Source organism: Euphorbia lathyris, chromosome 9, assembly GCF_963576675.1.
Source record: "Euphorbia lathyris chromosome 9, ddEupLath1.1, whole genome shotgun sequence".
Classification (NCBI taxonomy): Eukaryota; Viridiplantae; Streptophyta; class Magnoliopsida; order Malpighiales; family Euphorbiaceae; genus Euphorbia; species Euphorbia lathyris.
The window spans coordinates 27,241,456-27,258,686 of NC_088918.1; the positions used below are offsets into that span (position 1 = coordinate 27,241,456).

General features: G+C 34.5%; 1 protein-coding gene across 1 annotated transcript; it reads right to left on the reverse strand.

The window, feature by feature from the left end:
- Positions 1–7,760: 7,760 nt before the first annotated feature.
- LOC136206411 (uncharacterized) lies at positions 7,761–10,242 on the reverse strand. The gene is made up of 2 exons (XM_065997443.1): positions 9,466–10,242; positions 7,761–8,063 (listed from the first exon to the last, which is right to left on the reverse strand). The coding sequence occupies exons 1-2, from the start codon at positions 9,995–9,997 to the stop codon at positions 7,984–7,986; spliced, it is 612 nt and encodes a 203-aa protein (XP_065853515.1). The 5' UTR covers positions 9,998–10,242; the 3' UTR covers positions 7,761–7,983.
- Positions 10,243–17,231: the final 6,989 nt, after the last annotated feature.

The window sequence follows — 17,231 nt, forward strand, 5'->3', positions numbered from 1 at the left end:
GTTGAGTTCACCCATCATTGACATTTCAAACTCAGTTTGCATCTGTTGGCTAAATTCTTTGCACAAAGATTCGTCAGTAGCACCAAATATTATATCATCTACATATATCTGTGCAAGTAGGGTATGTTTACCCTTTTTCTTAATAAACAAGGTTGTGTCTGCTTTTCCCCTGACATAGTTCCTGGTCAGCAGGAAGTTGGTCAACCTCTCATACCAAGCTCTTGGAGCTTGCTTTAGGCCGTACAGGGCCTTTTTGAGTTTATAAACGTGGTTTGGAAACTTTGGATCTTCAAACCCAGGAGGTTGATTAACATATACCTCTTCGTTTATAAAGCCATTAAGAAACACACTTTTTACATCCATTTGGTATAGTTTAAAATTCATGTAACTGGCATAGGCACACAATATACGTATAGCTTCTAATCTAGCAACAGGAGCAAATGTTTCTCCATAGTCTATACCCTCTTGCTGACTATAGCCTTGGGCTACAAGTCGAGCTTTGTTTCTAATCACATTTCCATGCTCATCTAGTTTATTTCTAAAGACCCACTTGGTTCCTATGGGCTTTTGATTCCTAGGTCTAGGTACTAGATCCCATACCTCATTTCTGGTGAATTGATCAAGTTCTTCTTGCATGGCATTTATCTAATATTCATCTTGCTCAGCATCAGCAAAATTCTTTGGCTCAAGCATTGAGACGAAGGCAACATTGCTAAGGTATTTTCTAAGCTGATCTCTGGTCATCAACTTGTTGTTGGCAGCATCAAGAATGGCCTGTTCTGTATGACCTCTTGGAATCTTTATTTCCTTGGGCAATGTTGAGTCGTTTGGAAGAGGTGTTTCTATAATCTATACAGGAGTAGATTGGTCAGCAAATGATATTTCAATTTCTTGCTTACCTTGGGTCAGCTCCTGTATAGATGACACATAGGCTTCTGGTTGTGCAGCGGAAGCTGAGCCTGGTTCATCTTCTTCAGGCTGAGCTGACTTACCTGTAGGGTCAGTTTCATCGAACTCAACATGTACAGACTCTTCTACAACCTGAGTTCTTTTATTAAATACTCTATATGCTTTACTGTTTGTTGAGTACCCTAAAAAGATCGCCTCGTCAGCTTTAGCATCAAATTTAGCAAGGTTGTCTTTTGTATTGAGTATAAAGCATTTCACCCAAAGGCACGAAAGTATCCAATGTTGGGCTTTCGACCTTTCCAAAGTTCATATGGGGTTTTCTTAAGTATAGGTCTAACTAGAGCCCTATTCAGTATGTAACATGCCGTGCGAACAGCTTCACCCCAGAAGTACTTTGGAAGCCTATTTTCACTCAGCATTGTCCTAGCTATTTCGACAATAGTTCTATTTTTCCTTTCAACAACCCCATTTTGTTGAGGTGTTCTAGGAGCGGAGAAATTGTGGTCAATACCACTGATTTCACAAAATTCATCAAACTGTTGGTTTTTGAATTCTCCACCATTGTCGCTTCTAATATGAGCTACTCTTAGGTCTTTGTCATTTTCAAGCTTTTTAATCAGTGTGGTAAACATCTCAAAAGTTTCATCCTTGTAGCTCAGCAAGATGATCCAAGTGTACCGAGAGAAATCATCTACAATAACCAAGGAAAATTTCTTACCTCCCAAGCTGAGTGGCTGGATAGGTCCGAAAAGATCCAAGTGTAGTAATTCCAATGGTCTTTTGGTTGAGACAATATTTTTGCTATGAAATGACTTTTTAGTTTGTTTGCCTTGCTGACAAGCTTTACACAGTTGATCTTTTTCAAACTTTAATTTGGGTAATCCCTCAACTAATTGCTTTCTAGCTAATTTGGCAAGAAGGTCCATGCTGACATGCCCAAGTCTTCTATGTCATAGCCAGGAGTTGTCCTCTTTAGACACTAAGCATATGTTTTTAGAAAACTGTTTTTCTAAGTTTAACATGTATACATTTTCTACATGAGGGGCAGTTAAAATTAATTCATTTGTATTTCCCTCGAGTATTTGACACTTAGTATCATCAAATACAACCTTTCTGCCGCTCTTGCAAAGCTGAGCTACACTCAGCAGATTGTATTTGAGACCTTTAACTAAGGAGACAGACTCAATAGTTGGGTTACCTCCGATAGTACCTGAGCCGACTATCTTACCCTTCTTGTTGTCTCCAAAGCTTACACTCCCACCTCGTTTAAGCTCTAGTGTGATGAACTGAGTTTCATCACCTGTCATATGCCTTGAACATGCGCTGTCTATATACCAAAGCTTTGATTTCTCCACGCATGTCAAGCTGACCTGCATTTTAAACTATTCATTTTTAGGTACCCAATTCCTTTTGGGTCCTTTCTTGTTAGTGTAAACAGGTGCAAAGTCATATTTTAACTTGTGACGACATACATTTGTAGTATGGCCACTTTTACCACAAAAGCCATACGTAGTTGCCCTTTTAGGGTGATATCGAGTGTGGTCAGCATTGTTATGCTGAGCATGCCAGCATACCTTGGTAGTATGACCTTTCTTACCACAAAAGTCACATTGGACAGTCTGTTTGTTATGCCAGCACACAGCTTTTGTGTGTCCTTTCTTCCCACAACAGCTACATTGAGTAAACTGTTTATGCTGACCAGTACCTGAGTACTCAGCATGGGGTTTATTCTTAGTTGAACCTTTTATTTGGTTCTGTAAAGTTGTGACATCCTTTCTAAGTTTCTTTGACTCAATTTGAACCTTCGTGACAAACTCATGTATGATTTGCATGTTGGTATGTAAGTCAGAGTTGTCCTGGAGGAGATATCGGAGGTCACTCAACTTGACCTCTTCAATCTCGTCACACCGCCTGCTGAGTGCTTTAATCTTTTTGTTACACTTCTTAGTTAGTGTATATAAGTCACTCAGGGCATTTACCATTTTATTTCTAAGCAAAAGTAAGGATGTTACCTCATTGTTGTTTTCCTCCTGCTCGGAATCTTCAGAGAGGTCAGCTTGCTCAGATTGGGATTGGTCAGCTCCATCATCTGCCATGAAACATATATTGGCTGTTTCATTTTGCTCAGCTTCGGATGATGTTGACACATCACTGTCACTCCATGTGGCTACCATAGCCTTTTTGCTTCCCTTCTTCTCCTTTTTGAGGTTGGGACAGCTTGACTTGATGTGCCCAGTTTGATGACACTCAAAGCATGTGACAGACTTCGAGCTGTCCTTCTTGTACTTGTCACTTGACTCGGCTTTATACTTGTCATTTCTTCTAAATGACCTTTTGCCGTTTCTATCATTCCTTCTGAACAGCTTCTTCATTTTTCTGGTGAACATGGCTATTTCCTCATCATCAGTTGACTCAGCTTCAGTCGAGTCAGCTTTCATGACAAGTGACTTTTGTTTCTTATCTTCTGATTTTTCTTTCTCTTTGGCTTCAAAGTTTTTCATAGAGATTTCATGGGTCAGCAGGGATCCGATCAGCTCATCATATTTATAGGTAGTCAAGTCTTGAGCTTCTTCTACGGCTGTTTTCTTTGCTTGCCAACTCTTAGGCACACTTCTCAGAATTTTCTTCACCTGTTCCTCTTCAGTGAAGTTCTTTCCAAGCCTTTTTAGCTCGTTTATAATATTTGTGAACCTTGCATTCATTTCTGAGATGTCTTCATTCTCATTCATCTCAAACAGCTCGTAGAGTCTCATGTGTTGATTGACTTTAGACTCCTTAACTTTGCTTGTGCCTTCATAGGTTACTTCAAGCTTCTTCCAAATCTCTTGTGCTGACTCGCAACCTGAAATCTTATTGTATTCTGCAGCATCTAACGCACAGTGAAGCATGTTTATAGCCGAAGCATTATTTTGTAATTTTCTGAGGTCATCCTCTGTCCACTCAGCCTCACTTTTAACGATTTTCTCATCGTTAACAGTTTTGTATGGCACATGTGGACCTTGAACAATTGCAAGCCATGCACTCATGTTTGTGGCTTGAATAAAGTTTTTCATCCTATTCTTCCAGAATTTATAATTTGACCCAAAGAATAGGGGAGGTCTAGTGATTGATAGTCCCTCAGGGAGTATCTGTGTTGTTTGGTTTCCTAGAAGGAACCGAGTGCTATTCTCACCCATTTTTAGGGATCAGCTCAAGATTGTTAAATCTTTGAGTAGTGAGCTTAGGCTCTGATACCATTTGTTGGTCCCTGGTAATTAGTTCCAAGGGGGGTTTAGGAACTAATATAACTTTTTCGCGTTTTAATTAAGCTGACTGGAAGTAATTTTGAGAGTTTATTAACTCGGCTTTTGGTCAGCTTGGTGAGATATGTTTGAAGACAGCTTTAGTCAGATGTTGACTAAAGTTGTTTTCTTGTGAGTTGAGAATTGACACTCTTGGAGGTCAGCTTCTAACTCAGCACCGCTTATTTTCTCAAGGTCAGCTTAGGCAATTTATATGCTGAGTAAATATAGCAAACAACACATACAATATAAGAGAGAGTTCAGAGATTACTCAGTATCACTTATCTTGGTTCGGCCTCTCTGCCTACGTCCAGTCCCCAGAGTCCTCTGGGCTTTTTGAATCCAATACTGAGCTCTTTAACGGTAGGGCACAAACCAATTACAAGATAGTTGAATATTCAAGAGTACCTTCCTCTATTCGTCTACTCAACTCCTACTAAGTGCTACAACCCAGCACCTAGATTTCTCTACCACTGAATGCTTACAACCAAGCACTCAGCTTAACACTCTCAATATTCCCATTGATCACAAACTTGTTCTTTTTATGCTAAAGAACACTTTAGATGATTATACAACAATCAATCTAGCATTTACACAGAGAATGAAAAGTTGGTGTAAGATCTTTTTGTATTTGAGTGCTTTCAAGATTTTCTCTCTTTGTATTTTTCTTTTGATGCTTCAGTGTTTATGATCCAAGGTTCTTCATTGTCTTTTTATAGAAGGAAATCGCAGATTTGGATCCTTTGAATTGTTGTTACCGTTAACACCAAAACGGCTCTTTTGGGGAACAATTTCTGGCCAGCTTCAGACTGCTCCGCCATTCCCTTTCTCTGTTTTCTTCAGGCGTCAGATTTGTCTTCTTGCGTCTGGCTTGTCTGTTTGTGCCAGTTGTCTTTTACCAATAATCCAATGACCCATGACTCTTGGAATTAGTCTTTTATGTGTCTTCGAGGTTCCAATTATTGGTGCAGAAGATTTGCAGACTTTGTCCTTTAGTGAACGGATCCTTCATGCTGTCCTGACAGTCGTTCAGCTTTCTTCGTAATCTTCGGATGTTCAACTTCTAAGCTGAGTTCATTCTTGGTCAGCTCCGCTCTGTGTAACCGCTTCTGAAGAAATCTTTAACTTTAGTCAGCTTCGTTTTGCTTCTAAGTTCTACTCCACTCCGCTTACATTCTGTCATGCTGAGTTATGTTCTACTCAGCTTTGCTTGTGCTGACTTTTGTCCTGTCTTTACCTTATATATATTTTTGCACTCAATATTGAACAAACACATTAGTATAATTAAATCAAAGCATTTAAATTTAATTGCCTCTTAATCATGGATGATTTTGTCAAATCAAAATCTTGTGGAAAGGTGTTTCAACAGGTGGTGCTTTTCTCAATGCATCTGGACAAAGCTCTAAGTCCGGATGGGCTTAATCCGGGATTTTTTCAACATAATTGGCAGACTCTCGGTCCGGCAGTGTCTTCCCTTTTGCACCCCTTGCTTGAATTCGGGTAACATTCCTAATCAACTCAATAACACAAATATTATCCTTATCCCGAAAAAAACACCCTCATGTTGTGATGACCGATCTTATACCCATTGCACTGTGTAATGTGCTCATGAAAATTATAACTAGGGTGATAGCCAATAGACTGAAATTGATTCTGGATACAGTGGTTTCCGAGGCTCAAAGTGCTTTAATTCCAAAACGGTCTATTACTGACAATATTATGTTAGCATTTGAAGCCGGACATGCCTTATAGTTAGGGAGCGGTGGTAGAAGAGGATTTGCGAAACTAAAAGTGGATATATGTCTAAGGCTTATAATAGAATTGAGTGGGTGTTTCTTCAGGTTCTACTACTTCAGATGGAGTTCCCTATGCAAATTGTGGATTTGATCATGGTATATATATGTGTCATTTGTAGAGTACCAAATCACTAACCGGAACACATACTTTGCACCTTTCAAACCTTATAGAGGTCTCCAATAGGGTGATATGTTGTTCCCCTATTTATTTGTCCTATTTACAGAGGTGCTTACTTCATTTCTTAGAAAGTCTGAGGAACTTGGAAGCATTCATGGATGCCGAATTTGTAAAGGCCCCCTAGTATTTCTCATTTTTTTGTTTGCTGATGACAGCTACTTCTTCTTTCGAGCTACAGTTATGGAACGTGGGGTGATCCAGTAGATCTTTCAGGTGTATGAACAAACGTCAGGATAGGAGATAAATTTTGAGAAGTCTAAGATCATGTTTAGTGCCAAAGTTCCACCTCTGCGTATGACTGAGTTAGCACAGCCCCTGGGGGTTTAGATGGTTGACAGTCAGGGTATCTATTTAGGGTTGCCATTATAGGTTGGGAGGGGTCGTACTGCTACTTTCTCCTACATAGTGGACCGTCTGCACAAGAAACTGAGAGGTTGGCAAGGTTCGCTATTTTACTTGATATTTAGTGTGTAATTTATTACCCACTATGGATACTCTTCTTCACAGAGGTTTGGATGTGGAGAGTCGATGTGTTGCTTGCAATGGGGGTTTGGAGGATCAGTGGAATTTTTTCATCCAATGCTCGATGATGTTGAGAGTTTGGAATGAAGCTCGGCTGTTAAATATGATTCGTTCGAAAGCGACGAATGCGGAAATTTTCAAGCTTTGTTCTTTGACATTCTGACTTCGTCTTCTAAAGAAACCGTCGACACCTTTTTAATGGTTTTGTGGAGCTTACAAAGGTCTCAAAATGACTAGTATTGGAATCGTGTCATTATTTTACCGGAACATATTTGCTATAGGCTAGAGATGTTTTATACAATTAGTTGCAGGCGAGACATTTGAAGCTTCAAGCGACTGCTTCTATAGATCCTCCTCAGTGTCGTCTATCGAATTTACCGCCGCAAAATATCCTCGCTTCTAACACATATATTGCTATCTTAAGTGGGATCGGGCGTTGTTCTTTGCAATTCTGCAGACAGCTTCATTACGGGCAGAACTACAGATTTTTCTGGGTTTCCACTGGTTAAGGAATGCGAGGCTTTAGCTCTCTTTCATGCTATGATTTGGGTTATGGCTCTCGGCTTTGTTTGTGTGATTTTTCAAACGGATGCAAAGGTGGCTGACGGGATTAATTCTATATCCCAGGACCATTCCGAGTTTAGAGATATTATTGTTCGTTGTCGAGAGCTTCTTCATCAACACAACTCTTACCCAATCAAGTTTATCCCATGACAAGCTAATGAGTTCGCTAATGCTTTTGCTCGACCAGTCTTCTCGTGCTGGATTTTGTCTCCAATTTTATCATACTATTCCAAGTTTTGTTTCGCCTTTAATATTACATTTTTGCCAGATTGACACTTTTTAATGCATTCCTATTTCAAAAAAAAAAAAAAAGATAAAGATAAAAAAAAAAAGGAATGTGTAAATATGTCTCTAATCAAACATAGATTAAAGTTAGTAATCAATTAATTAATTAATAAAAATGAAAGCCAAAGCGATGATCATTGCATGCTTTTAAATGGCATTAACAAAACACAAAATGCCATCCATATTACAGCACAAAATATGATCCATTTTCTTTCCTTCAAAAGGAGTAGTTTTCTCTCTTTTCTTTTCATGAACTTGTTGGCCTAATTAATATCATCAGTAATCTAAAAGGACACCCTAATTAGTTAATTATTCCTTTAATAAACCCCAAAGTGTCTCTTTTTTTTACTCTTTCTGTGCTTGCTCGGTCGGTCGGTCGGTCGATCGATCGGCTACAACAGATTGAAACCCATCCCATATATATATATGTATCTGCTCTACTTCCCCCTTATATTGACTGCAACACTGAACATGCTACTGCTTGCGCCCAATGCCTTAATTTCATCTTCACCTGCTGTGGATCATCCCCTGCACCACATTAACTTTAATTAGTTAAACAATAATATTTCATTGTCCTAAACTTTGTCCGACCTTAAACTTGCTTAAAGGGACATATTGAACCCCTAAACTTGACTTATTGATATCTTGTGTGGTCACGATGGTCTATTCGCCCCTGAACTTGTCCAGAAAGCTTGATTGAGCATCTGAACTTTCAAAATGTTTCGATAGCCCTCTTAACTTGCATAAAATATCCGGATATTCCTCTCAAATTGTATAAAGTGTAATCAATTAATCACTCGATTGCAAAAATGTAAGCTCGTATAATTTGTGTTGCATGAGCCTTAGAATGTTATTACATAATTCACAAAATAGATTAGAACATATTAAAAACGAAGTTTTTATTTGCTCAACTGTAAAACTTGTCTCTCATCATGATATAACCTCATACCTCGACAAGGCATGTGCAACAGACGTCCTAATGTAATTTACTTTTTTTTTTACAACCGACTGATTAATTGACGACATTTGACACAGATTGAGAGGGCAATTCGAACATTTTATGCAAGTTAAGAAGACTATCGACACATTTTGAAAGTTCACACGTCAAACTTTTAAATTATTCAAGTTTCTTCTTATTATTATGTCACATAGAGGTGGCAAAACTACCTACGACCCGATTACACGACACGAAATCGACACGTAATTTTAGTATTTGGGTTTAAGTTAGTAGGCAATGGGTTATTTTTGGGTTCACACGAAACTGATAGCAAATTGAGTTGAGTTAGGATTGATATTTTAATCCGAAATCGACACGAAAAGACATAATTATTTAAAATTATGTTATATTCTATTGTGTTTTTATATGTTACTTTATTAAGAAAGATAATAAAATTATAATTATTATTTGCAAATATGATTCGAACTTCCTAAATTGACATGATATTATCGGACTTTTCGATGGTTAATATTAAAAATAGTATTTAAAAATAGTATCATATCAGTGTAATAAAATTTCATGTAACCCAAAAACACGACACGAAATCGACACTAATCCGAAGGTTAACACGATTGTGACACGCAATTTTTTGGACTAGGGTTGGGTTTAATCTTTTTAACACGAATCAAAAAAGTGACATGACACAAATACAACTCGAACACATAATTGTCGGGTCTAATGTCACATAAATTTAGGACTTATAAGACATTTTAATCAAATCACTAAACTAGGGAGACATTTCGAAAATTCAAATACTAATCATATAATTTGAACAATTACTTCACCTATTGTATAGGTACGTGGTATTGAAGCATGACCTACGGTTATATATTTTGACGACCAAAATCAATGTCTCAAACAAACAAATCATAAAAGTTGAAGGACCAATGTAATCGTTTTGCCACAATGAATCAAATACGAAAAAACACACACCTGGGCTACATATTTTCCAATCGGATTCACTAGCTGTAGGGCTCCCGAACGACGACGACCGAGTACCAAGCGACGCCGACGAGATTCTCTGGCTATGCGAATGCGGAGACGAAGCTGGGCTACAAGAAATCTGCCGATTAACCGCAAAATAAAGATCCAAAGCCGGTAAAGTATTACACAATCGTTGCCCTGCTTCCTCATTGAACCCAAAACCAAGCTCTATACATCCTTTCAACTCATTCAAATCTTCATCCGTCAAATCATCGCCATTATCCACCACGTTATTCATTCTCCTCTCCTGATTCAGAATCTGTCTCCGACGCCTCTCCCACGCGATATCTCGCCGAGTCTCGCACATAGAAAGCTGCTTCGACAAACACTTCTTGTTCTTAAATCTCGGTGGCGCTAATGGCATTCGCTGCAAATCCTCCGATTCCGATTCATCCAGGAACGGCGATGATGATGAAGAAGAAGATGAAGACAACAGGTATTCATTATTTTCTGCCGTATTGTGTTGCTGATCTAATGTCATAGTTGATTATTATATATCAATAGAAAAGGAAATTAAGAAAATTGTAGGCGGCAATGCGACGGCAAGGGGAAAAGGCCGTCGGTGCCGCCTGAGAGAAATTGGGATGGGAGGCAAAAGGAGGAGATTATGGAGAAAAAGAAGGAATAATATCGGATTGAAAGAAAAAAAATGGATGAGAAAGAGGGACGACGACCACCACCGGGGTGAGGAGGTGAAGCTAGGGCTTTAATGGGTATGGAAGTTGAAGTTGCCGGTACTCTCTCCCATCCGTTGGTTTAAAATTAAACCATTCGTTTATAACTTCCCAAATGTTAATTTTGGATTTTGTTTTTGTTTTCTATTTTAAACAAAATTACTTCTAGTGCTTATATACCATTTGCATTTTTAACCATTTGATTTTTTATCAAAAAAAAAAAAAAAACCCATTTGATTTGATTTGGCGGTTGTTATTATCTTCTTAAATGTTGATTACAAAATAATTTAAGGCTAAATAATTCTATTAAAAATAATTAGGATACTATGATCTCTGAGTACTTAATTCCGTTAGGGATCCCTAACCATCATAGGACCCTAACCATCATAGGATTCAAAGGGCGGCTTTATTTTAAAAATAAGATTTAAATAATTGTAAATAAAAAAACTAAATTAAAATATACTTATCTGTTTTTAAATTTTAACTCAATCAAATTCATTTTTGACATAACATTATCTAAAGCTCCGTTTTGATCGCATACACTTTAATGATCATGTAAAATTTGGTTATTCACCGTTAGATTTAACCTTATTAGAATTTTAAGGTAGAGATTCAAAATATCCTAAACCTTAAATTTAGAGGGTGTTTGTTACAGCTTTTCAGATGAGCATTTAGCGTTTCATTCCAAACCGCAGGAAATATCGCGTTTGGTTAGGTTTATATAACCGCAGCATTTAGCATTTTCTCTAGAAACTGCAGCATTCTGGAGCGTTTCACGAAAAGCTCATAGTTTGAGCTTTTCATAAACAGTTGTTTGTAGGTACATATGTTATTGACAAAATTATCCTTTTTATTTTCATAAAATATGTTTATTCTTTAACATTATTTATATTTCTACATAATAATTATCGAAAGAATAAGATTTTGTTACGTTCAATAATTTTTTTATTTTTTATATAGATTACTTTTTTTAATTTGTGTAATACGTTTTTTATTTTATAATAGGGTAAGGTGCAAAAATACCCCTAACATTTATAGCTAGGAGCAATTTTACATTTAACTTCTAAAATGGTGCAATTATACCTCTAATATTGGCAGTCAAAAGCAATTTTACTCCTAACATTGATAAATTGGGTCAATTTGAGAAATAATTTATCAAACTGTCTTTTTGGTCATGAATATTACATCTACATTTCACATGTCCACCATTTTATCATCGTTATAGTAACAGATCATAAACATATGATTAGACGTGATTTTTTTTAAGAAAATAAAAAAAAATATAATCTTTTGTACTAGTTGGACAAAAACATTTCAAATATTTCGCCGAATTTAGAAATATTAATTTTCAATTTTATTATTAAATCACAAAAAAATATGAAATCTCTTTTTTAGAACTACTGATATGTGCTATTGGTGTAGAATAAAAAATAAAATATCTATGTTTTCTAATAATATCTGAAATCGAACTAATTTGTCAATGTTAGAGGTAAAATTGCTTTTAACTATCAATGTTATGAGTAAAATTATTCCTAGTTGTAAACGTTATGTGCATTTTTTCATATTTTTCCTTTTATAATTTCATCGTTGATTAATTTAAAACATGTCCATTTTAGATATTTTAAATCCGAACAGCAACAGTTTCATATAATTTTACCAAACACTATTAATTAAACAGCTAACAACTTACTGCAGCCGCAAATAGCTAATAGCAACCACAACAGCTATTAGCTAACAGCTGAACCAAACATGCCCTTAATAAGCCTAGATCTAACGATAAATGACCAAATTGACTTGGTTATTAAGATGCATGTGAACATTGATGTAGCTAAGATTACTAATATTTCATTTTCTTGGTGCATTATTTTTTATTTGGACATGTTAAGTTTATGATTAATTATTTTTTGTAATATTAAGTTTTTGTTTATCAAATTAGTTAGTTGTAAATATATATAATTTAGTTAAAAATCGTTATTCATTTCATTTATGTTTGAAATGATATTTTTTAAAGCTCGAACAAGGTTTTTATAGTTTTTCTATTCGTATTACACATTAAAAATTGTTTCGGACTGTTAAAAGTAAAAATTTCAAACACATCAGAAATGAATGACACTATGTTAATCGATTTTTATGTTCAAAACTAATTTATAATCATCAGAGACTTCATGTGATATAGAATAAAAGATCAAGAGTTTAATGTGTTCAAATAAAAAAAAAATCAAGGATTTAATACACCAAATAATGAAAGATCAAGACTCAAAATGCTTTTTCCCTTCATTTTTCATATGCGGCTTCTTATGCATGTATATTGAAAGAGTGAAACTTAATGCCATTGATAAATGGCAAACTTAGTTAAATATATGTTTTTTCATATTAACAACGAACAATATTAATATGTAATTCCAATATGAGAATATATGGGTGGAGTCGGACGCAAAGACAGTTGTGGTTGTGGACACACTAACTCGTCGCCCGATTCCACTCTCTCCACTCCATTTCCTGTACTTAGACGTCAAACATTTATCGCTTTTCTTTTCATCTTGCGTTTTTCATTTTGTTAGGAGAGAAAGCAATAAAGTAGCACATAGTTTAGTTCAATGGGCTCGTGATTCGCAATCACCTCCTATAGATAGTCTGGCCTTTATTATGTAACGATGCTATCAATTCTTAATATATGACTTTCCATTTTAAAAAAAAAAATTGATATATGATTATGTGAATTGAATTTAATAGTGATTTGGAGAGTGAATCCTTATGTCAAGCGTTTAGGTAGTAAAGGCGGCTGCCTAAGGGTACCAAATATAATTCTATCAAAAAAAAAAGTACCAAATATAATAAATAATTAAGTTTTATTAATTTTTTTTAGGGCAAAGTACGAGTATTTATACTCGTGGTTTACCTTATTTGCAAATAGAGGTCCGTGGTTTAAAAGTTTGCAAATAGAGGTATGTGGTATGCTTATTTTACAAAACAAAGTATTTAAAATTAAACGTTTAAGTAATTGATGACAATAAGCACATTTTTTAATTTTTTTCAATTATATTTATGTATTGACAAAACACAGATCCCAAAATCAAATTGAAACGGTGTAAAATGAATTTAAATATCAATTTAGTTCATAAACTGTCAGATTAGTAAAAAACGTAAAATTTCACCATATTATTTGTTGTTTCGATTTAGAAAGTTGTTTTTTTCGGGGGTTATGTTTTACTGACATGTAAGAATAAATTTTTTTTTAAAATAAAAATGTCTTTAGTTGTAATCAGAACTTAACTGTGTAATTGTAATACTTTGTTTTGTAAATAAAACATACCATAGACTTTTATTTGTAAACTTTTAAACCATGTATCTCTGCAAACAGGCAAACCACATATATTTTTTTTCGTACTTTTCCCTTTTTTTATATATACTAATAACTACAATTGATTAATATTTTAAATGTTGGGTTTTTTCTTTGAAGAAAAAGAACATATATTAGTTAAGAAAATCAATGTCCTTACACAAAATACTCTCTAGCTAAAATGGAATAGAGAAATAAGTAAAACTATCAGCATTTGAACAAACTTACCTTCCAACAACATGGGAAGTTTAGTTCGCTAATTGAGAAATAGAAACGATCTTATAAAGTTTGGTCTATTAGCAACAAGAATACTACAATCTTGGATAATAGCTCTAAAATCTGAAATATCTCTTAGAGTTAACAGTGTTAGTCGCAATCTTTGCATTGAATTTGAAGATCGCATGCGTAAAATTAAGCATTGAGACCCAAGCAATACACTTTCAGAGGACTAGAGCCTCAACACACTTCACATCCATCAATCATTCATGAAGCAAGCTGTGGTAAGCAAAAAAAATGGCAATTGCATCCCGAATCACTACGTCGGCCCTGACACTATAGTCTCAACAAACAAACTATCATCACTATTGCATTTAAACCAACCCACTACTGCAGTGGAGCAATGATTGACATAATTAGCAATTCGAGTACTGAGAATATTAACTGAAACTCAAAAATTACCCGTTTGAATAAATTTCCAATCCTTTAAGAACCTACAAGTAGATACCACCACCTCAACTAGAGAAATGCATGATCCTAAGACCAAATCAAGATGGTTCCACCAAACGACACGCTCTTAATCGGTCTTGATATTTTTATTATTGAATATACCTTTTTAATAATTATATTCACAAATAAATTAATTCTTATTATATAAAGGCAACTTAGATTAAAAAAAAAAAATCAGCTATAATGTGTATTGATTATATCAAAAAGTTGTGTATTGTGAAACTAATAAAACTCTTCTCTCCAACTTTATCTATTTTGAATTAGAGAGAGTAATTGAGAATGGAAAATTATATGATGGGGAACAATAATAAATTATAGGGTAAATTTCAAATAAAACTCTTGTGGTTTCACTAATTTTCAGATAAAGGACTGTGGTTTACTTTTTGTCAAAACGAAGACTGAGGTTTTCAACTTTAGCAAAATAAGGACTTTTTCGATTGATACTATTAAAATCGCCATTGACGACTTCAAAAATGACATATTTTAAGAATTACTAATATTCTAAGCAACTTTAATTTTTCAACTTTTTTATTTCGAGATTATTTAGATGATGTTTGGTAAAGAGAGAGAAAGTTAATGTTTAGAGAGAGAAAGTTCTAAAAAAGATGATTTTCTAAAATCGAAAATGTTGTTCCATAGAAAATATGATATTGAACAACTTTAATTCTTGAAAATGTTCATTTTCAGGTCGTTAAAAATAGTTTTAATAGCATTATTAAAAGTGCGAAACCTCAAACTCGTTTTGACAAAAATTAAATCACAGTCCTTTATCTGAAAATTAGTGAAACCATAGGGGTTTTATTTGGAATTTACCCTACATTATAACATTTTCAGAGTTGAAGTATGATGAAAATGGTTTTTGATAAAGACAATATAAAGAAAATTTCAAAACCTAACATAATGTGAAGCGTTAGCTTAATATAAATTATGCATTCTAAGATAATCTAAATTTAGTCTTTATTAATACAAATAAAAATTGGTTTTATACATAACCTTATTTTCCAAAAGATAAACAACCATGCTCTCTTATGGCTCTACTCAATGTGGTTTATGAACAATATAAATTGATTTTGTATATAAAAAAAATATATCTTGAAATCAAAATTTTCTTTCAAGTTATCACAGCAGAAGAATATAAGTATGTGTCTATAAAGGAAAAACAAAAGAAAGGGAAGGATGAACATTAAAAGTAAGAGTAACAACTCGAACCCAAGCAGTAGCTCGACGAGCTGGACACAACAGTTCAGTGAGCTACAATATAAATAATCGAAACTCTACTCCAAAAGGTCTGATTTTATCCGACTTTAACAATTCTAATCCAACCAGAGGGAGGCTAGAAGACCTACTAGAGATCAGAGGACGACCTAATCACTATAAATAGTAGCTTTTACAATGTAATTAGAGAGATTAGTTAGATTAGTTCTTAGAATAGCTTAATCGTAACTTAGTTTTACTTTCCATTTTCACTTACTTTAATTTATATTTCGTTTTTCTTTACTTAGTTTATATTTCATTTTTCTTTACTTTAGTTTACTATTTTTGTCCTATTATTAGTTTCGTGAAGCAAGTTTTGATATTAATTTGTTAATTCCCTTGTTGTTTTCAATTTAAGTTTATCTAATTCAAAGTTTCTCTTCATCTCCACTCTCTTTCATCCTAACTTTGAATTGATAATCCAAATTTGTTAAGCATCATGTCTTTGTGTCTTAGCTCAGACATGAGCTAAAACACTATAGGCTAGGATTACGGTGAACCATGCTTAACGAGTATGGATCGTTGATAGGCTTTTATGTTGTGTTGCCGGACTTAACTAGAGAATTAACTAAAGTACTGCTTACCTCTATCTAAGAAACCTAACCAAGTAATTAGGTAGAGAAGTTGAATTGTGAAACCTAACCAAGTAAACTAATCAACTTAGGATATTAGTTTATCATATACCTTAATCGGTGCAGCTTCGTGGTCTAGGTTACGGCTTAGCCTTGGTTTTCATAGCGTCTAATGCCTTCAAACACAAATAGGGATTTTGCCTAACCAAACATCGACTTAATAGTGTTTGAGATAGATTTAGTAGTTCTTGACCAGAGTTACTATTTTCTAATGGAAAATCACCGTCTCGAGTTAACCTTTAAATTCACACAATATACACTTATTGATCCATAGGAGTTAGCATAAGGATCTTAAATCCTAGTCTTCCATTCATACGTTTAACAGATTAGTTGTTCAATTTCTTTGCTAGTTTAATTGCTTTATTAGTATAAAAATAACTCATTTCATTTAACTGATACCTTAGATAATATAGAATTCGAGTACGAACAGGTCATTAGGTACTAGTCTATATGGGATCGATATTGTTCTTTATAACACTTTATTACTTGATGCGATAGGGTGCATTTGCTCTTAAGTGCACATATGATAGTAAAGAATGATAAATGTGTTCTAACTTTCTTTTCTCGCATATAGATTGTCCGACTTCTTCAGTCTACTTCTTTTATATAAGTATGCCCTATGTAATAATACTTTGATATTCTTAGTATTATGTATATATCTTTATTTCATTCTTAGAATTATATAAAAAAAATACTATTTTACAATTATTCGGTAATTATTTATCATGTCTTCTTTAGTAAACCTTATGTAGTAAATAACCTCGATGTAGTGAATAATCTAATAATCAAAATACACCAAGAGTCCATATGTAGTTTATTCCTAATAACATTGTTTTCTCCCTATCAATAAATCTTATCAACCCTAAAGGGATCAAAAGAAAAAAACACAATTCTTTTGGTGATTCCTAAAGAAATCAATTGCTCCCATCATGGATCAAGGTACACTATCTTGATTGTTTGCGTGTTTGTGAAAATCATTTTATTCAAACATCCTAGCAATCATGTTTATGCAATCTTATGGATTTGTTTTGCATAATTAGGAACAAATTATATTTGAAAAATCTCTAACAAACACAAGTAACAACAATA